At 34.3% G+C, this 22545-nt stretch overlaps 1 protein-coding gene and 1 long non-coding RNA gene across 2 annotated transcripts; both read left to right on the top strand.

Moving 5' to 3' along the window:
• The first annotated feature begins 5158 nt into the window (after positions 1-5158).
• LOC126699135 (uncharacterized) lies at positions 5159-8934 on the top strand. The gene is made up of 2 exons (XR_007646693.1): positions 5159-8157; positions 8785-8934. It is a non-coding gene; the product is annotated as an uncharacterized LOC126699135 (long non-coding RNA).
• Positions 8935-10069: 1135 nt separating this feature from the next.
• On the top strand, positions 10070-13211 carry LOC126699134 (reticulon-like protein B1). The gene is made up of 5 exons (XM_050396766.1): positions 10070-10586; positions 11938-12118; positions 12200-12341; positions 12620-12689; positions 12788-13211. The coding sequence occupies exons 1-5, from the start codon at positions 10388-10390 to the stop codon at positions 12955-12957; spliced, it is 762 nt and encodes a 253-aa protein (XP_050252723.1). The 5' UTR covers positions 10070-10387; the 3' UTR covers positions 12958-13211.
• The last annotated feature ends 9334 nt before the right edge of the window (positions 13212-22545 follow it).

Genomic DNA, 22545 nt, shown 5'->3' with positions numbered 1-22545 from the left:
TGAACCTTCCCCTATCATCTAAAAGAGGGAGCTTTAATGATATTATTAATATGTATTAGGAAATGTCCACTTCAACGTCAAGTTCCACTATATAATTAGTGAAAATCCAGGTGCTAAAGGACCATTTTTCACTAAAATCGTAGTTGTCTTTTAGTTGTGCACTATTGTACCAATACGACATTGACAAGGTTAGGTATCACCGTATCATATTACATATTTGAGGAAAAATAATCTCACATCCGAAAAAGTATTTTTTTTCTCTGTACAAGACAATTTATACAATCATCCAACACATAGAGTGGGTGTCCTAAAACTTTATTCCAATGCCCACTCAATGCTCTTTTGGGAGCTCCTCTTATCTCTATCCAACATGTTGGAAAGACAAAATCAAAATATTGTTTTAAAGAGAAAATAATGGGATAGATTGGTAGAGAAAATTGTGGTTTCGTATGTAATCCCATTATAATATGAATTCTGGAAGTGTATCGTCAAATAAGAAGTATGAAAATGTAGGCCTCTAAACTTTTATAGCATGAATGTAAGCTCCAATTCAGCAAAAAAAAAAAAAAAAAAGAATGTAAGCTCCAAAACCAAACCACATTAACTCTTATATTTTCTTTCTTTTCTCTTTTCTCTTTTCTTTTATCTCCCTCAAGTCACAAATTTCTGCACAACCCATAAATTGATGTCCTAAAACTACACTTCAATTCCCACTCAATAGTCTATTCAGAGCTTCCTATTTAGTTGGACAAAAAGTGTCAATAAGTTGATACCCCATTGTCTATACAGCAATTCTTTATACTTAGTCAAGTACAATATACTATTTATAAAAAGTTGGGGCATGCATAGTTGGCTAGTGTGGTCCTAAACCGCATCAATGTCTTCAAATCTAGCTAAGACTTTTATAAGATGTTGTACCTGATGGATGAAGGTAGTATAAGTTATTTCCACATTTTACTCTTCATAAATTATATAACTTATAATTGTTTCTTCACTTTTCAATTTTAAAAAAAAAAAAAAAAAAAAAAAAAAAAAAAAAGATGCATTGAAACATATACAAAATCTTTACCATCACAAATCCTTGGTGTAATGGTCACTCCACATTTTACTCTTCATAAATTATACTCTTCAAGGTAGTATAAGTTATTTCCACATTTTACTCTTCATAAATTATATAACATATAATTGTTTCTTCACTTTTCAATTAAAAAAAAAAAAAAAAAAAGATGCATTGAAACATATACAAAATCTTTACCATTGCAAATCCTTGGTGTAATGGTCACTCCACAAGTATAAGTACTTGTGGGTGTTGGTGGGGGGAGGGAGGAAGGATCGGGATTCAAATCTCTAAGAATGAGCTTCACACACATATATACTTAGATTATAATAAAATAGAATTTCTATCTTATAAAAAAAAAAAAAAAAGCATCTCAAACATTAGGAGAGGTGAAAATATATTGTTTTAGTTCTATCATGAAACATCTTATTCCTCAAGTGCTATATTGTCTCACTTGTGACTATCATTTGATTATTAACTTGAAGTAACTCCTCCCTAGAAAGGTCTTGAGGAAATGGATTCACAATTTTCATTTTGATTCCCCATTTTTTTTAAAAAAATTTCATTTTCATATTGACCCTATGGGAGGGGTAAGATTCGAGTATAGAATATAGCCCGTGGGCCCAGTCCAAGGAGGTAGAAGAGCCCATCCCCACATTAGTCCTAAACCAATATGTAAATGAGAACTCGAGAATAAGGGACGAAGAGGCCGACCGCGCGAGGGTCAAGCTGAGGAGCGAGCGCTCCTCGAGAGGCGTAAGGCAAGCCACTTGCACCAGAAAACAGAATACCGAAGAAGATGGTAGAGACGTGCAAGTAAAGAAAAAAGAGAAATATCCAGATAAAGTAACCATAACCTTCGCATTCAATGCACGGCACCAACTTAGCTAGCCGCATTAATGAAGAAATGACCTTTGAATAGTACTTTCACAGCTTGCAGCACATTCTACACCTCTAGCAAAACCTTGATGGGACAAGCATCCAAAGGATGGTAACTGTTGATTGTACAAGTGGAGGGTTAGGATGCAATTCAATTAGCTATATAAAGAAAGGAAACCCTTCCAGAAAGAGCGACGAAAAAGAGAAAAGAAAAACATACTCTATGCAACATTATCATGTAACCGAGATTGATTATTATATTAACAATTCCTTCACAGCCTTACCCAAGGAAGTGTTAATCACAAACTCGGCCTCTTTTTAAGAACCACTTTTATGTTTTTCCTTCATTAATTCAATAGCTAAACTATACAAGCAAACCAAGGTTGACCTTGCTAACCCTTTCTCAAACAAATTAATTGTATTGGGCCATTATATTCAATCAACCTATTCTTATAGGGCTTAGCTGGTTCAAGCTCTTATAAACCCTATCATCTATTTTTTTTAATAATCTATCTGCCATAATATGATTTTCTCCCTACAACAATGAAATTCCTGCATTTCATAATATTTTAGAGCTAGGATTTCATAAAATAGTTACACATGAAGGACACTTAGTAATTAAATTATTAACAAAAATGGATGGCATGAATAATATGAAAACAAAATCAAACATTAAGGATTAAAATGCAAAATTTTGAAACTTTTAAAGGAACAAAATAAAAACAACTCCAAACTTTAAAGGATTAAAAATGTAATTTAGTCTTAAATATTTGAGTCATGTGATCAAAAAAATATGTTGTAAGTATTTGAATAATCAAATAATGAGTTGGAACTTGGACAAGAATTTTTCAAAATGGTTTAAAGAAAAACATTATCCCATATGAACTTCTAGATTTAAAGCCCTTAAAATACTTGTGTAACTAGTCAATTTTTTAAATAAATAAATAAATAATCTTAGAAAGAAATAGGGATTAGTTTCCTTAGTGGCCTGCACGATTCGAATACGCTACCTACTTATGCTTAACCTGACTCCTATTTTAATGGTTCTTGGTCGGTAGAAACCCTAGCTGACTCTAGTAAAATCTTTTACCTTGGTACATACTACTACAATTCTTTTTATTTTCAATGTATACAATCAATTAGGAACTAGAAGTGATACTTTAAAGTTGAATTTTGATCCCATGGAATCATGTTTTGTAAGATTCTGTACCCAAACTTTAGAATTTTGTTTGAGCTTTTTTTTTTTTTTTTTCCTACCAAAGGAGAATTGTATTCCCATTTCCCCACCATCATCATTGCCAATTTTTTCTTGTTGTCATCTCAGGTGGATGAAACTAGTCTCTGTCTAAAATTTCCTTTTTCCACTCAAGAGCCTACTATGACCTTTTTGTGTTTCTTATGGCTTTGGTTGTTGGGTGTTCCTCTTTCTGTCCCTTCAAGAAATTCACAATTGGTTGGCTAGTCAAATTATTCCTCAATGAATTCTATGAATGGAGGGGTCGTTAGGTTTGGAATCATAGTATTTTTGTGTTTAATAAAAGGCTAATTGCTGAACAGTGGTTAATCACTGAGATCTTGGCATATGAATGGGAAAAGAAAAGAGTGTTGCTTTTTACTGTACTGAGGAACCTTCCACTCTAATCAGAAATCCTCAAAATTTTCCTTTGAATTCAATCCATCATAATAATTGTGCAATTGCCCAAAGCCAATTTAATCTAGATCTATCATATAGATTACTTGTAAAATAAATAACAATAGTGGTTTTTGCTAATATTATTGCTATTATTAGCACTGGGTGTTTGGTTTGCTGTGATACATATTAAGATAACGTGACATTAAGATTTTTGGTTTATTTTATTTTTTCTAACATTACTATAATGCTTAAGATGTCTGATTTATGTTAGTTTAACTCTGTAATTTTTGAATTTTATCCCGCTCATCATTTCTCTCTTTTTTTTTTTTGAACCCATCATCATTTCTCATTAATAGTACCATTTCTTCCCTTATTATTTTTGTCCTGTGGAGAACTATTTTTACAATATCCTCTGGAACAATCATGGAGCCATGATTCCCCATTTACATGTAAATGGAGCTAAGAAAATTTATGGGCGCAACTTTTGTGCCATAATTCTTGCCACGATCTTAACATGTGTGAGTTGCAATTGTGCTTAGTGACAAAAATTGACATGTCTAACACATGTTATCAAGTTGTGACAAAATGTGCGGTTAGATCGGCACTCAGCAGAACATTTGCCTAAGTAAAAAGATATGAGAAGTCAATCCCTTTTGCTTTCAAGTGGTTACATCCTTTCTATATATATATATATATATATATATATATATATATATATATATATATTTCAATTTTTGGGCCGAAAGTGTCTCTTTAGTACCGTGGCTACTAGGCCCATTTCAACAAAAGGTTCTCCAACAATCCAATGTCAGTTTCCAATTATTTATGGGTTTTAATATTTTATCCCTCCGCATTGTGAACTCTAATCTAAGGCTCAAAATAAGTAGTGGATCTGTAAGCTAAGAAAAGCAACTCCTAGGCCCAAAATAAGTTTTGGAGTTTCTCTTTCCCTGTGTTTGGGAGGTACGAGGAGAGTAGAAAAACGAAGAATGAAAAATGATTAGAATGTACTAAATTTCAGCATGTTTTGGCCACTTTTCCCTCTGCTCTCCCTCAAAATCTAACAGACCCTCAAATCCTAACATACAATTATGCGAATCACATATGGCAAATAACAATGCCACACATAATAAAATAAATTTCACAATTTTTTGTATAGAATTAGTTGAGGTACCATATTGCGATTAATGTAATATCATTTTTATTGGAATCACTACTAACATTATTTATTTAATAAAAAAATTATAATTTATCACTTTAATAATCATGAAAAATTTTGTGAAATTTGTTGTCACACTCATTATATGGCAACAGCAACAAATGGCAAATGCATTATTAGGTAGCAACCACTAGACATTGGCTGTTTGGATGCATCCAAAGCATATTCTCCCAGAGGTTCCATTGTTCTGGTTACACAGCCAAGGGATATACCTCAGAATAAGTATGTATTTGAAATGATTTTCAATGATATAACTCATAAAGCCCCTCTTTTGTTGTTGGAAGTAAAGTGGTTTCTAAGCAAAGCTTTCCTCGCAGGCATGTCCCGCAGCACTGCCCATCAATTCCATCAGAAACTAATCCCGGTAAATCAACTACAACTTCTTTGGTATTTGCACCATTCAAATTTCAATCAAATATTTTAGTCATGTTGATGCTTAAATCTTGGGTAAATTCTTGTTCAAAGCGGTAACTTTTTTGTCTGCTTTTTTGTAACAGAGGTAATTTTCTTGTTAACCAATTGGTTTTTGAATAGGGTTTTTTATGATCATTATCAGTTGCATTGCCTAGTTTCCCTCTTGTTGCTCTTTTTATATTCATAGCCAATTTCACAATGAAGTGATTCACTGCTATTGATAGCTTGTTATTGGGTCTCTAATCTTATCTTCTATTGTAATTCCTGTATACTAACATATTTTGTGATGTACGTTTATCCTTTTTTGCTGCAAAGTGTGTATGAACTAGCACCTGTGATAGCTAGGAAGCATTCCATTCAATCATTTTATTTGAGTACTTGTATACAATGATGTGTCAACTTTTAAATACAAAATGAAAACATTAATTAAAAGATTTATTTATTATGTTGTTGATGTGACATCAATTACATATATTATTGTGTTAATTTTTTTTTTTTGACACTTTCGTAAAAAAAGTAACAGTACCTTTAACATTTTCCCTAATCCTAATTCTCAAATGATACAATTCGAATTAGCTACTTCTCCTTCTTCCTCCTATAACAACATGACCCCCGAAGAATCATTGTTGTGTTTGGAACTTACCTCCCTTAACAAATTTTCCTTTCGAACTTGTAGTTTCTCTGGTATAGTTAGCATTCTATTTCCTATGGTTACCTGGGCTACCATTCCAATTCCTATAGGCTATAAGAGTCATTTTCTTTTCCTCTTCTTGACATTGCTGTTAATGTAGTTTAGGGCTATCTGAATACCCAAATTTCATTAACAAGATAGCTCTTTGGTTATTAGTTATTAAATATGCTTTAATTATTGAAACTTAAAAAAAAAAAAAAAAAAAAAAAAAAAAACCTTGGTTTTGTTACTTAGCTTTAATCTTTGTATAAAACACAGACAGAATCCTACACGTTCACAAGCGACAATAGCAACAAAGTTAGTACCCTCATTTCAAAACTCCTAGTTTGTATTTTGCATATGATCCAATTGTTCTGCATTTTAAGTTTCAGGGTTCTGATTTTGATTCCTTTATTGTCTAGCTCTCCTTGATTATGACAACAACATATTAAAATACTCTGTTAGTTTGTGATCAGAATCTCTTGAAGCCTTGAAGGACAATTTTATTCTTCAATAGTAAATAGCAGGCTAGGGAAATATACTAATGGAATTTTACTACTAGTTTGCTCCCATAAAATAAATCCTGATTTGGCTCATTTGGATGTGTACTTTGGTCTTTCACGTGCAAATGGCAGGGGAGTTCATAATAAAACTCTTTCAATTTCTTCCACATTGTAACATTGGATGCCTAATCACATAATTTTGTTTTTGCTTCACCTTTCCCATTGGTTTGTTACATTTTTCTAGAACTTCATTTCATTTCTTTTCTTTTCCTTTTTTTTTTTGGGTGAGCTAAATTAGTGTCCACCAAATTTAAAGGTTGTCAATTACTTTCATTTTTCTCGTCCATACACATATGATGAAAGGGTCCTATTCTATATATTTTAAGCAAAAGAAAAAGATTAGGGATGACAAAAACCCATTTATAGGTATAGATATTGGACTCAACCTAAATAGAACGAGTTTTAGCTGTCTCAATAGGATAGTAAGAGGAGAAGAAGTGAGTTTTTTTTTTTTTTGGGAATCAAATCTTGTGGGTTGGGAATGGATTGACCCGACCCGTCCTGTATAACTTATTACGAAAATATAACATAACTAATGATACCATATATTTCAAGAATTTTTCATGAATTTTCTAATTGCTTTTTGATGCCATGGGTCACAGCAAGGACCTTTGTTTTTCTATAGGCAAAATATAACATATACATTATTATGCATTTATGCTCAAACGTCCCATAGATCTAGGGTACCCCTCAATCCATTGTCCCATAGTGTGAAAGTGATTAAATTTTGAAGGTTTATAATGCTCTTAGGGTATTGGTTAACAATCTAATTAAAAAAAGTTTTTATGGAAAAAAAAAAAAAAAAAAACAATTAGAGCCCGTTTAGTTTAGAGATAGCTCAGTTCTTAGTTTTTGAAAATACCCATTTGTTGTTTCCTGTTTCCATTACTCTAACTCAAATTTTTGAGTTTTGAGTAATGAAAATAAGTGTTAAAAATCAAGCCAAATACTAAATTTTTTGTGAGACCCACGTGTTTTGAAAGCTCAGTTATAAAAACTGAGTGATATGATCCAAAAACCCATTCATCCAAACAAGCTCTTAATATTTTGACAAATTTTTTTTATTTTTCATTAAAAAGATGTCAAAATTTTCTTAAAATTGATTATTAACTAATGCCAGCACTTGTTATCGTTTTTCAATTTTCAAAATATCTAAAAGATCTAAGAATTATTATTATTATTATTATTATTTTTTTTTTTTTGGGTTTGGGGCCGCCATGGTGAAAATGTGAAATGTCGGCCAACTATAATTGAAGGCCCTTGGGCCCAAAAGAGTACCATGTGTCAACCTCTCTGTGTAATCATTCTAATGCGTACCTGCCCCGTCGTTGTTAAAACTCCATAATTGCGCCACGTGTTAACTACCCTCTGTTACCGGTATTAGTTGACGGCGCAGATTGCATCAACGTATAAAATAAGTAAACGGCTATCTCTCTCCTACCTGAGTCTCGTAAACGCCGTCAAATCCAATACCAGTTTGGCCTCGAGCCATGCAACAAAAAAAAAAAAATTAACGTAACAGCCTCCCTTGTCATAGTCTCATAGATATACCACTTTTTGGTGAATTCTCATTAATTCTTATTTACTTTATTTTAATTTCTTTTCTTTTTTTAAAAAAATTTATGGATGCATGCTCCTTATATTTCATTGAAAATAGCATGAGGATATTTACTAAAATTGAAGAATGTGTATAGCACAAATTTTGGTCTTATCTATCGTTGGGTTGTGATGATACTGAAAACAATACCACCAATGAGTCGCACGCTCCTCACTCGATCGCAAATGACACCTGCACAACGAAAAGGAATAACCTAGCAGAGAGCACCGGTGTGGTACCGGCCGAATACCCTCCGAAGGTCAAGTTAGAACTATTCTCACTGCTCTAGAGTGCTAGAGAGGGTAAAATTACACGTACCTTGGTTTATGAGAGTGCTGGGTTTTTATAGTGGAGAGGGCTGACCCTCTTTTCCTTGGAGCGGAAGTCTTTTCCTTATAGGAGTCTCCTTGGGCGTATTTTACGGGATTCTTTCCATATAGGAGTCCTTAGGTTCCATGAAACGTGGGGAGCAAGCTATTTACTTGTACACGTAAATGTGCATAATGGTAATTTCACAGACTGACGCCGTCAGTCTATGTTATCCCGTCAGTCCACGCTTATCCCGTAAGCTTCAGGAAGTTCGGCCTCTGGAGTTCTTTAGCCTTAGGTCACCGTCAGCCAAGAAGGTATGCTGACGGCAAGACCCTCGTCATCCTTGCTAAGTTTGCACCTTCACCCTTGCCAGGTCTGCACCGTCTCCCTTGTCAGGTATGTGCCGTCACCCTTGTCAGCATATTTTTTATCCTCATCAGGTTGATTTTATTGTCCAATTGTTTTTTTTAACGTGAATAAGCCAATTAAAAAAAATAAAAAAATCGGCTTGGCAAAATCATGATAATCATATATTTAAAAGAGGAGCTTCTACTTATCAAAAAAGGAAAAAAAAAAGAAAAAAAAGAGAAGCTTCTAAAAGGATTAATTTTTTTCTCCTTTATAGATGATCGGGATGAGGGGTGGCATTTCAATCTAGACATTATCATTGGATTATTATTTATTATTTGAACCCTTAAAAAGATTGAAGGCTAAACCCTCTGTATTCTAGAAAAAAAATGTATGCCTCATTGAATGGTAATTTTTATTTTTATAATTATTGAATGCAAATTTTTATGACTATGATGAATATGGTTTCTTTTTCTTTTTCTTTTTTTTTTTAAATATATTTTTAAGTGTTTTTTCATTAATAGTATGTTAATTGTCTAGTTTTAAAACAACTCATGTCTCATTGACTACTTCAAAATAATTATTGAATGCTAATATTATAACCGATGAATATTGTTTTTTTTTTTTAAAGTGTTTTATCATTTTTTTATACAAGATATAAATTTTAATTTAGCCTAAATCTAAGTGCATATGTTTGTGAAATTCCCTCTTAGAGACTTAAATCCCGGCTTTTGCACTTCGCATCCCACACCCCATACCCCACAACTACTTATACTTGTAGAGTGACTATCACACCAATAGTATGCGGTAGTTAAGTGTTTCATCATTAATGGTAAGCAAATTGTCTAGATTAAAAGAACCACGTGTCTTATTGAATGTTGTTTTTATGACATCTTTTCTGTATAGATAAAAATTGATAAAATTAGATTTTCTATTATAGTACATTGACAATTTTAATTTTAATATAGTTTGTATTAAAATTTTATTTTTCATAAAATAAATCCATTCAATATAACATATACATTATCTCAATGATAATACTTTTTTTGCAAAGAGCCTCAGAGTTCAAAGATTACTCCTTTTTACAAGGGGAACCAATATTCAAATCATCTATTCTTAACTATAGAAGCAATGTAGCATAGTAATCTTCTTAATAGATTAATATTTGTGACTTGGTTGAGCATTATTAATTAGGCTAAAGGAATGACTTAGAACATAATTAATTCCATAAAAATACAGTATCATATTAAAAAAAAAAAAAATACTTATCATCATGATTTAAAATGCATACCAAAACCTCTCATTTGAAAAAAAAAAAAAAACAAAGTCCTAAATACTAATCACAAGAATCACTACCACGTGTAGTGGTGATAATAGAGTATGCAAATAACTGTCACAATAGATTCTCCCCTCTCCTCACTACTCTGTATTACTCTCTAATTCTGCCTGCACTCTTCTCTCCTCGTTTACCGTTACACTCCGAAATCCGAACCTCTCGTTCGTCTCCGAACCTGTAGGCTCTGCCACCCTGAGCTCATATAAACAGCCCAGCCCAAAATTTCACTTCTCTCTCGCTCTCTCTCTCTGTTTTCTCTGTGAAAAACTGAAACTTTAGACTGTGAAGCTTTGGACGTTTCGTCCATTTTTTCATTTCTCTCTGAAACGCGAGCTATCTCTCTGGTGTGGTGGAGATCCATGGCGGACCATGCGGGCCGGCCAGAGTCGCTGATGAACAAGATCGTTGAAAAGATCCACGACCACCACGACTCCTCCTCGTCGTCGTCCGAATCAGAATCCGACGACAAGTTCAATCCCTTCGGCTCTGCCGAAACCAAGGTTTACAGGCTCTTCGGCAGAGAAAAGCCCGTCCACAAAGTCCTCGGCGGTGGAAAACGTAATCTATCTCTCTCTCTGTTTGATCTGTTTGTTTGATGAGAAAATGTAGGAAATTTTACGTTATTGTTTTTTTGGTTAACCTTTTTTTCATGTGTGAAATTTAGCGCAAGAAGTCGGTATTAGTTTATATGAAATTTTCGATTGCTTGGTTCTATTTTTTTTATTTTATTGGCGATCAAACAGAGAGCCATAGATCTGTGTTGTGTTTGATTGATGTGAAGAAATGCGGCCAAAAAAGAAGAGGAACTAAAAAAATTTTGCGTTTTTAGATTGTGAATTAATGCTGTGTTTTTAATATGAGTACTTTGAATTATAGTTTTGTTTAGCTTGTAATCATTACGTATGGACTTAATAAGCCAATCCTCTTTTGTGTTTTGATGTTTTCTGATTTTTGAATTGATAATATGAAAGTTTTTTTGATTGTTGGTGCTCTGCTACTTAGTTATTTTTGCACTCTCAATCTCATTCATTAATGTTTTGGCCAATGGAAAATAAAGCAATTGGTGTGCATAGCTATAGAGTGTATTAGCAATATTTCTGAGATATTCTCATTTCCTATGATATATCAGGTTCAAGGAGATTCCTCCAAATCGGTTTGGAGGAATCTCCTTCAACCCATTTCGTGATGAATCATAAACCCATCCGCGTGTATTTTTTAAATAAGTCACAATACTCATGAAAATTTTAGCAAATCGTCATGCAGTGGATTAGAGGAATTTTCCTCCAAACTGGTTGAGAGGTAAACTCTTTCTTGTGTGGTGAACCTTTTTTTTTTTTGGTTAAATAATTTTTATTACTCTGTTGTATCATTCAAATTTTGGTTAGAACAGTTGCCTTGCCCCCTCCTCTTTCGCCAAACCTGTTTCTAAGTTATTACTCGAATTTTATGTTGTTTGATTATGTAGAAAAACAAAGAAATGAACCCTTAATTAAACGGGTCCTAGATTTTTGACATTGTTGATGTTTTTATTATGCCTTAGTTGGTTGAGATGGGAAAGAAGGGATCAATCTTTTAGTACATGTGAAAGCCTAGCCCCTAGAAGTGTTTTATATAATTTTTTGGATGTGTAATGTCGAGTTCATCACTTGGGGGTTATGGCGAGGAAAAGTAGTTTTTCTCCCCTGCCAGCCTGTCAGATTCCAGTGACCAGGAAATTGATTTTTGAAAGCTTTCAATTTGGAAATGTTTCCAAAGAAGAGAAAATCATATCGTTGTTTTTTTTTTTGTGTGTTAATCCCTTAACTATGTCTTTTAAAAAGTTCGTGGCAAAAGGACTGCCCTCAATTTCTGGTCCTCCTTATGTGCTTATTATCATTTTCTTATGCCATTTTTTTTTTTTTGGTTGCAGCTGCTGATGTCTTCTTGTGGAGGAACAAGAAGATCTCTGCGAGTGTACTTGGTGTTGCCACTGCCTTGTGGGTTTTCTTTGAGTTGCTTGAATACCACTTAGTCACTCTGGTCTGCCATATCCTAATACTCTCTCTGGCTGTCCTTTTCCTGTGGTCCAATGCATCCACATTTATTAATAAGTAAGCTGATGGATACTTCTTTTCTTTATGCCTGTGTGAGGTAATTTTATGTGGCTTTTAATCAGTTTGTTCATTGACCAGGTCTCCACCTCACATCCCACAAGTTGGACTTCCTGAGAACTTTGTCCTTGAGGTTGTCTCTGCAGTGAGAATTGAACTCAATAATGCACTGGCTGTATTGCGAGATATTGCATCTGGGAGAGATTTGAAGAGTTTTCTTAGCGTATGTTGATTTTTCCTCTGCTTGCTTGTTTTTGAGTGTCATTTTCTGATGTGCCTATTATTGCCAGAACCATTTGCCACTGCGTCTGCATTTTAAGCATTTCAATTTACACTTGCATGTGAGAAATCTGAATGAACAAAACATGCATGCCAAAAAGAACTGACTGTTTCTACCTTGCAGTTCATTGCTCATAGATCACAATTCTACCGTTACATCTTACATTGTATGAATGCTTGGATAATGTCACTAACATGATTCTTAGCTGATCTGGATATCAGGTTATTGCTGGCTTGTGGGTTCTTTCAATAGTTGGGAATTGGTGCAACTTCCTGACCTTGTTCTACATAGGTAAGGAATTCTATTCTCTCCGTCCCATACTTGTTAAAGTATTTGGTCAAAGAGTAATTTAATTAATTTGTGTTGGCAATTTGAAATTTGTGAAACAGTCTTTGTCTTGCTGCACACAATACCTGTGCTTTATGAGGAATATGACGACCAGATCGATTCCTTTGCTGAGAAGGCAATGATTGAAATCAAGAAGCAGTATGCAGTGTTTGATGCGAAGGTTTTGAGCAAAATCCCCAAAGGGCCATTAAAAGAAAAGAAGAAGGATTAAAGATATATATTGATACTACGTACTAGGTCCAAGTTGAATATCACTATGTTTTGTCAAGTTGTTCCGACTCTTATCCACTAGAATGTGTTTATATTCTATTGTTCTGCTGCACATAGCAACAGTATAGATGAATATCGTATTCCCTAAGATAGTCTCGAGCTTTAGATCTTACTTGTTGGACCTCCAGGGGGCTGATGATTAAGCTAGAGAATGATATTACAGTGAATGGTAAATAATGGGTCCGTTTGGATTGAGCTTATTATTGCTGAAACTGAAAACTGAAAACACTGTAGCAAAATAATTTTTAAATGTGTAAATAGTACCGTGGAACCCATTTTTAATATTTTTTAGTGCATGAACAGTGTATTTACTGTTCATAACAGTAAAATTTGTCCCCCAAAGTCAACAAATGCGGGCCAAAAAAAAAAAAAGGAGAAAACGTGAACTCATCAAAACGTGGACGCAAACGTAGAGTGTAAACACTCACAATGTTGTCAAGTTCAAATAAATAGTATTAAACAAACCTTAAAAATAGAAAAGAGTAATATCAAACTGTTTTCGCCAATTTTAACCATGTAATTGTACTAAAATTATGAAACACATAAAGAAGTAGCAGTTTGGAAAATCTAATACTTGTTCCATTAAAGACTTAAACTAAATGGTTAGTACTCGAGTAGTATCGTGACATAATACTCTTCTCAAGTAATAGTGGGTGATAGGCCAAAAACGTATTGACTTCTTGTGATGAATTAATTAATTAATTAGTCAAGTTTATTAATTAATCAAATTAACATGCAAACGCGTGGTAGCACAAACAAATTACCAATTACACTAAGTGCAACGGAAATTAAATTGACACAGTGATTTGTTTACGAATGTGGAAAATCAATACGGCAAAAATCCCATCGGGTTATTTTAAAGTCACCACTCTCGAAATTCCACTATCATCATCAATACCTTATACCAAATACTAACCAACAGTTGAACTTTTACCCCAATACCCAATTGGACTTATTCTGTAGTGACAATTTCTCCTTTTGATGCATGACTCCTAATACGTGACTAACCAATTACGCGGATCCCAGTACGTGACTTCAATTACCAACTAGAGAAGGTTGTTGGCTGTAAAGTTCTTCAGTTCATCCCAACGATGAAGATCAAGAAGAAGCTTGGTCACAAAACCTTATGGTACACAAACACAGTAACTTCTTCACAAGAATGATGAACTAGAAACTGTGTCTCCGGTTACAAATTGCTTGAACAAACTTTGCTCAACATTTGTGCAACTTATGTCCACTTTGATGGTCCTTAAAATAATCTTTTTATATATCTAAAGTTGTGAGAAAAGAAAGCTCAAATATATAATCACAGATTAGAGTCAAAACAGAACTGAAATTCTGTTTTTCATAAACCTCGACAAATGCCTATCTGTCGAGTTGCTTTCGAGTAGCTATCGAGCCACAGAGCTGGAACAGTTTCTTAAGCTCGATAGATGGCTAGTTGTCGAGCTTTAGACAAGCACTTTTTAGACTTGAATCTTGGACAGATTTGCATGACTTCAACACTTGATCTTGAAACACAGTTTCTTAAAGTATTAAACACATCCTAAATCTACCAAAACACAAGTAAAATGCGTTTTGTCAAAGGATTAGCCAATTACATAAAATAGTGACATATGTTCTTAATAAATGAATCACATATGTCTTAATAGTGGGTTTGGGAGTATCATGTTGTACTCTGAAAAGAAAACAATTTAGCTTTGGGAAAAAAACCACCACAAGAAAACATGTATTCCTTTTATTTTTCTTTTGAAATACAAAAAATATTTTGGTAAAAATATGATTTTTTTTTTTTTTTTTGATAAGTAATAAGAATTCATTGATAGTAAAAAAGATACACCCAAGCACACAGGGAGTATACATGGGGGAGCAAGTCAAGAACGAAAATTACAAAAGTCAAGTAAATCCAAAATAGAAAAAGGATGGTTTCTCCACACAGAGAACCATTCAAGTAAGGTTCGGATGAAAAGAAGCTTGAGGTCAGGCATAGCACGCTCAGAGTCTTCAAAGCATCTACTATTCCTCTCCTTCCAAATACACCACATCAAACAAAGAGGAACGACCTTCCAAATAACTCCATTGCGGAGGCGACCAAAGTGACCTTGCCAGCAAGGTAAAAATATGATTTGAATCCCAAATTATGCATTAAAATTCAATTTTTGTTCTCAAATTATTGATACTAGTACTATTATAATTTACCTCCTACATTTTTGTTGTTGTTGATAATTTAGTAGTACACTAGGGGAGAGAAGTTTGTACTCTAATCTCTTAATAAATGAGATTAGGTTATTTCATTGAGTTAAAAAATTCCTCACCTTATATATGATATTATTATTTTTAATATTTATTTATAAATACTATTTTAAATTGCATGGTGGTCTAAAAAAACAATTGATATTCAGAAAAAAAAAAAGGAAATGTGACAATTAAAATGAAAATTAGATTTGGACTAAATATTGTATACTGTAAAACTCTGATATGCAATTTATGAAATTTGGAGTAGATATTTCGGCCATGATGAGGGCATGGGGAAACCCAATTTAAAGGCAGAACTCCTCTGGATTTGGCAGCACCCTTGTGGGTTTCCCTTAGACTGGAGAAATTATCATAATTGAAAACTAATTTATAGTTTTAGCCCATAACATTTGAGTTTACTTTTATTTTGATCCTTCATGTTTGAACTTGTATTCATATTGACTCTACTGTGAGTTCTATTAGTAATTTGACCATTAGGTGTCAAATGAATGCTTAGTAATTTGATTGGTTTTTTTTATTTTTTATTTTTTTTATTATTATTTTTTTTATGGTAAGTAATTTGATTGTTAATTAGGTACTATATGGTCAAAGTTACAAACGAAGATTTTTTTTTTTTTTTTTTTTTTTTTGAAAATTACAAACGAAGATGTATAATAGTACTAATATAAAATAGAATCAAGCATGATAAGTTAAAATGCAAAATTTTAAATATAAATGATTATAATGAAAACAAGCCTAAATTTTATGGACAAAAAAAAAAAAAAAAAAAAAAAAAAAACTCTTTAGTCCAAATTTGACATCATAAAAGTAACTCAGAATTAATAAGAGACGCGCGAGTGTTGATAGAAAAGGAGCACCTGCTCAACATCCAAGGATGAAGAAGCTAAAGTTTTTTCCAAATCAATGGCATAGCTCACAAGTTTATCTCGATCTAGGAGTGCCCACCTGGGAAGTAGTGGCATTTGGCACATAAAATAAGGGGTACACATACATCAATCACGTAATGACATAGGTAAAAACACCCTTTCTAAATAACATTAATATTCTAATAATTTCGTTTGTTGTCCGGTTTTAAAAGTATGTGGGAAACTAGCATCTCGAGTTTTTAAAACTTGAAATTTAATTAGAAATTGAGTTTCTAAAACTCGAGTTCAGTGTTTTTGTGATACCCTTAGGTGGACAAATTTTCCACGTGGAGCCATGTAGAAATTGAGTTTATAAGATTCAAAATCTGCACACCATTACCCAAAATACAAAACCACAGCACTTTCAAACGGCTTATTACAAAATCCTCAAAGTTCAAACATGGAAACACACACCACAAAATCCTCAAGTTCAAACATGAAAACACACACCCTTTCGCTCCGCCCTCTCAAACTCACTTACTCACTCTCAAGCAATCGTAGCCCAGTGCTGAAGCAAAATCGTAGCCCACTGTCACGAAGGTAGTCACTCTCAAGCAATCGTAGCCCATTGTGAACACCGTTTGTAGCCCACCGTGCCAAAGGTACTCTCTCTTTCTACTCAATACGTTGTCGTTTTTGCTTCTTAGATTCCTCTATCTCTCTCTCTCTTTCTCCAATTTTAGATTTTGGAATTTCATGATGTGACCTAGGGTTTTTCGTTTTTTAATTTCGGATCTTTTTGGGATTTTTTTTTTTTTTTTTTTTTTTTTTTTTTTGGTGTTTTGAGAATATGGTTATGTTTTGGCAATGACATTAGTTTTTATGTGATTGTTAGAATTGAAAAAAAAAAGTGTTATTTCAAGGAAACCCAAGTACCCATTTTTGGATTTGATTCAAAGATGGCATTTTGGAACTTTGATTCACTTTTGAGGCAAACATTGTTGATGTTTGATGGTCTTTCATGGTATGGAAATGCAGTTTAAAATGTAAAAACCAGTGGAGCAACACTTTTTTAGATTATTGGTCTGGTTGCTGTTTCATGTCTTTTGCTGATCTGTTCCTATACTAGGATATAAGTAACAATTTTGAGCCATGCCGCTATGCTTATTTCCTATTGTTAAACTAGTTGATTAACAAAAGCTTGTTGTGAAACTTGTTGTTAGATTAATTAATTTATAGAAAGTTGTTGCAAAACCTATTGTTAGAAAATAGAATAATTAATAGATCCTAAACTGTGTTAAGGATGGTTTTTCGTCTTTCAATTTCGGATCTTTTTGGGTTTTGGTGATTCATGTTTGGTTTCCGAGAAAACCCTACCTGATGACAATACCACTGGCTGAAAGTTGGCTGTAAAATCTAGAGAATATTATTGTTGAGGACATCATTGAGTAAGGCACAAAAAGACATGGTTTACATGCCTAATTTTTTTTTTGTGATAAAATGTGTGTAATTGTTATTGTCTAGATTTGAATAATGAATAAATTGAAATCTAATTACGCAGGTGCCTAGGTTTGCCGACAAACAAAACTCCAAAATTGTGATTTTGAAAGCTAGCCATATAAGTATATAACCACTACAGTTTTAAAAGAAAAAAAAAAAGGTTTTTGCAATTAGTTTTCAAAGTAGTTTTAGACTTTTAGTACTCTCTGTCCCTTCAATTGAAGGGCTCAATCTTTTGGGGGGAAATTCAAAAACATATAATTATTGAAGTAAAAGTGTTTGAGATATGGGCCCAAAAGCTTGTTGTATTATATTGTGGTCCTAAACCAGGTAAAAGGACCTATGGTTCTTTCCTGTCAGATTTTATTTTTGTACAATTTTGTGAGGTCCTTACTCCCAAGCAAAGGGCCACCTTTTGATGATGGAACTCCAAATCAAAGAGGGCTGAGCAGGCCACAAATCTTAGGACTTGTTTTGGGCTTAATTAGATTTTTCAATAAGCCCATTTTTCTACCAATCAACCCACTTGAAGTCTGTGTATTATTTTTAATATTTCACATATATGACGATTGATAAAACACTCCTGAATTAATGAAAGTGGATTTTACACTCATGGTCCATAGGAAAAGATCAATGAAAGTGGATTTTTAAAATTTCCATATTCTAGATCTTATTGCAAGCAAATCTTTTTTTTTTCTTCTTGTATTTATGTATTTTCTCCCAATTTTTTGTTCTCTTTTATTGCTTCCAGGTCACATTAGCTTCTATCTTCCCAAATCTTGGGTAATTTTTACTGGAGACACTTTGTCAACTTATCGTGTGGAAAGCTTTTTGAAGGAACCCCTGAACAGGTAATCTTGGCTTGCATTCCTAGTCATGCCCTTGTTCCAGAGATCTAATATCTATAAACTGCGCTTTTACTATGACATCTATCCTTTATGACTATATATTAAAAAGTTGAAGAATAGATGTTTTAGATTTATCTGTTAATAAAGTTGAACAAGAGGTAACTAATCTGTCATGCAATAGGGTATTGATTACAGTTGAAAGTAAAATCATAGTCTTTACATCTTATCCATTTAGCTTTGCTTTGAAATATTTATGTTTTCTTTTTTGTTTCTAAAATTTAAATATTTGAATGTGAAATTTTCTGTTACTGTACTATTATATATGTGTATATATATATATATATATATATATATAGTGGAAAATGCATTTGATGTGGTGTGAGCTTCACAAATATATAACTGAACGTTATACATGTCATGAGAAAGAAATATTTAAAATTTATGTTGTCAGATATTGAAATGTTGAAGTTGTTTGGTTGTATTGTTAAAATGTGTTCTTTTTGACAATTTAAATGTCATTTTAATCTTGTATATATATAATTTTGAAGGTGATGGAATGAAAATATATGTAGTCTTATCAAACATTGGCACAGAAAAATTAGGATTTTCATAACCTTTTTAATTGTCTATACTCTACATTGCATTGCATAACTTAAACCATCTTGCTCTTTTCTTATCTTTGGTAGTCTTCCTTGGCAAATTAAAGCTGCAACTCAAAAAAAGAAGTCAGAAAAGGTTAGAGAAATAAAGGATTCCACTTGTATTGAGGTATTATTTTTAAAAATAACTTACCAATTACATAGGAATAGAAAAGATCAAGGCTGGATTGAATCCCCAATTATAGCAGAGTACTCTATTTAATCCTGAGTTATAGATGTACTTCTTCTTGCTTTCTATTCTTTTAGCATCATTTTTTAAATAATGCCAATAAGCTGCTCTTCAGTATAGATTTTCCTTGCATGTAGAATAGCATTCCATTGCCCCCACACTATTAATGATCTCACAGTAGCACTCTTTGCAGTATGGAGCCTCGGATCAAAGAGGAGCCAGAGATCATGCACCCTGGTCCGCTTGATGAGAGTCATTGTTGGCGACAATGATATCATCGATCAGAGGACAATTGGAATGGTGAGGTGAAATATCTAGTTCTAACAACCGCTTTAATTTTTATGTTGTCTTTGACTTTTAGTTAGCAAGTTCTTTCAAAGTTGTATATCTAGTTCTAACAACCGCTATAATTTTTATCGATTTTGCAGGACTTGAGCCCACTTACGTGCCGTGGTCACACTAAGGAGATGGCAAACATTCAGATGCAAGATAATCGGGTGATTGACATTATCAAGTTGCTAAGACTGGAAGGATTGTTTAGGGCCCATTCCAGAGAGATAGATCACTGCCTAATATTGGCCCTAATTGAGCGATGGCAGCTGTAGACTTATATGTTCCATCTTCCACATGGTGAGATGTCAATCACCCTACAAGATGTGGAGGTCATTTTTGGACTTCCTATAGACGGTGAGGTCTTGGTTGTGCTGACTGCTATGGTGGATGGGGATTGGAGGCAACTGTGCATGGAGTTGCTTGGTTTTACTCCGGCGAATGACAACAAAACTTTGGTGGGGCAAAGAATTCTTATCAGTCGCCTTGTTGACGCTATTGTAGAGCCACTGCCTCATGACGCAACAGAGGTTTAGATACATCAGTATGTCCGATGCTATATTTTAGCGCTACTAGGGGATAAGCTTTTCGTGAACAAGTTGGGAAATAGGGTGCATCTGATGTTGTTGGAGTTCCTGCAGAACCTTCGTGATCCGCTACAGTATAGTTAGGGTAGTGGTTGCTTGGCATGGTTGTACAGAGAGTTGTATCGGACAAGCGAGAAAGGGGCATCGCAGATTGGTGGGGCGTTGCAATTGGTCTAGTATTAGGCATGGGCAAGGTTGCCATTCTTGTGCCCGAGGATCGAACCCCCACCTGGATGTGATTATAGCCCATGGCCAAAAGCTCCACTTACATTTAAGTAACTGCTTTCCTGATATTTAGTGTGTTATGCAATGTACTCTTCTTAGTAACTAAGTGGTATTATCTTATCTTACGTTATTCGCTCATAACTGTAGGTGGGTGTGGGTACCAGGCCCGAAGAGTAGGCCATCCGGCACAGCCTTGATCCATTATCGCGAGCAATTAGTTAGAATGCAGCCGGACCAGGTAATAATATACAAAAAATTTGTTTAGTTATGTTAATTTTCCTTAAGAATATGATTGCTTCATCCTTTAACATATCTTCTGTTTTAATTTTTGTTTTTCCCTTTATCTATGTATTGTTTCACATTTTAAGATGTTATGATAATTGTTTTTTGTTTCTATTGTAGATTATGTGGCAGCCATATGAGGCAGACTTCGGCCACTTTCCTGACTTCTACGTTGTAAGGAGGGATACGTGGATGGCAAGGGTGCCACTTGTGTATTTTTGCATAGTAGAGACACACCACCTAGACCGTTGTATCGGGCAAGCGAGAAAGGGGCATCGCAGATTGGTGGGGCGTTGCAATTGGTCTAGTATTAGGCATGGGCAAGGTTGCCATTCTTGTGCCCGAGGATCGAACCCCCACCTGGATGTGATTATAGCCCATGGCCAAAAGCTCCACTTGCATTTAAGTAACTGCTTTCCTGATATTTAGTGTGTTATGCAATGTACTCTTCTTAGTAACTAAGTGGTATTATCTTATCTTACGTTATTCGCTCATAACTGTAGGTGGGTGTGGGTGCCAGGCCCGAAGAGTAGGCCATCCGGCACAGCCTTGATCCATTATCGCGAGCAATTAGTTAGAATGCAGCCGGACCAGGTAATAATATACAAAAAATTTGTTTAGTTATGTTAATTTTCCTTAAGAATATGATTGCTTCATCCTTTAACATATCTTCTGTTTTAATTTTTGTTTTTCCCTTTATCTATGTATTGTTTCACATTTTAAGATGTTATGATAATTGTTTTTTGTTTCTATTGTAGATTATGTGGCAGCCATATGAGGCAGACTTCGGCCACTTTCCTGACTTCTACGTTGTAAGGAGGGATACGTGGATGGCAAGGGTGCCACTTGTGTATTTTTGCATAGTAGAGACACCACCTAGACCGTGTCCTTCGACAGTTTGGGTTGGTGCAACCATACGTGGACTAATCACGTTAGGAGACAAGATAGTCAAAATTAAGTAAACATAGAATGCACAACAATTATTTAACTGATGTATAACTTTTTGCCATCTACCTACCTAGTGTGGAACATGATCGCTTGTGGAAGTGCCACTGGACTGCAAACATTTTCTGCGGTTATGCCCGAAAGCATGACACAGTCCACATGTCTGCTTGGGTTGACTCTCTATCAAATCTGTGTCCTCCCTCTGTCATCCCGGTTCTCGATCCTTATTCCTCACTCCATCCATCTCATTCCTTATTCTTGACTTCACTAGTTGACCTTTGGCCTGTAACAATGCTGGATTAGGCAACCACTTTGGCCCCATAGGATCCCTCCACAATGACTATGACTTAGGAACCGCAAATGCATGCTGATAAGTGTTAAGGGCATTGTCCAAACCATAACATGGGTGAATATATGTGGTCGAATCAATATTTAAATAGTCACATACTCTAATTGCATGTGAACACAAGATCCCTATGTTTTGCCATTTCCCACAACTACATGCTCTTTCACGTAACTGGACTTCATAACTGTGGTTTCCCCCTCCTGCGCTACATATGTTGAATGAAGTAACTATTTGATATATCATCTGTTCATTGCTAAATGCCTTGAGATAGTGTTTCTCAGATTTACAGTGTTTCTCAGATTTACACTTATTTCCATCCCACGGGTCAAAGGCATATTCACTCCATTTCTTACCCTTTGACAACTCATAATGGTATTTTTTGTGCTAATCATGGAAATATTGAACAAGTTTGGACCAAGTGAACTCAACCAGTGCGGCAATAGGAAGGCCCCATGCACCTTTCAGTACACCATTGAAGCACTTTGATATATTAGTTGTCATTGCCCCAAAACGTCTCCCACCATCATGTGACTGGGT

The sequence above is a fragment of the Quercus robur genome, chromosome 9 (genome assembly GCF_932294415.1).
Source record: "Quercus robur chromosome 9, dhQueRobu3.1, whole genome shotgun sequence".
Lineage (NCBI taxonomy): Eukaryota > Viridiplantae > Streptophyta > Magnoliopsida > Fagales > Fagaceae > Quercus > Quercus robur.
Note: the sequence above shows the minus strand (reverse complement) of the source record. Positions and strands in the feature narration are given on the sequence as shown.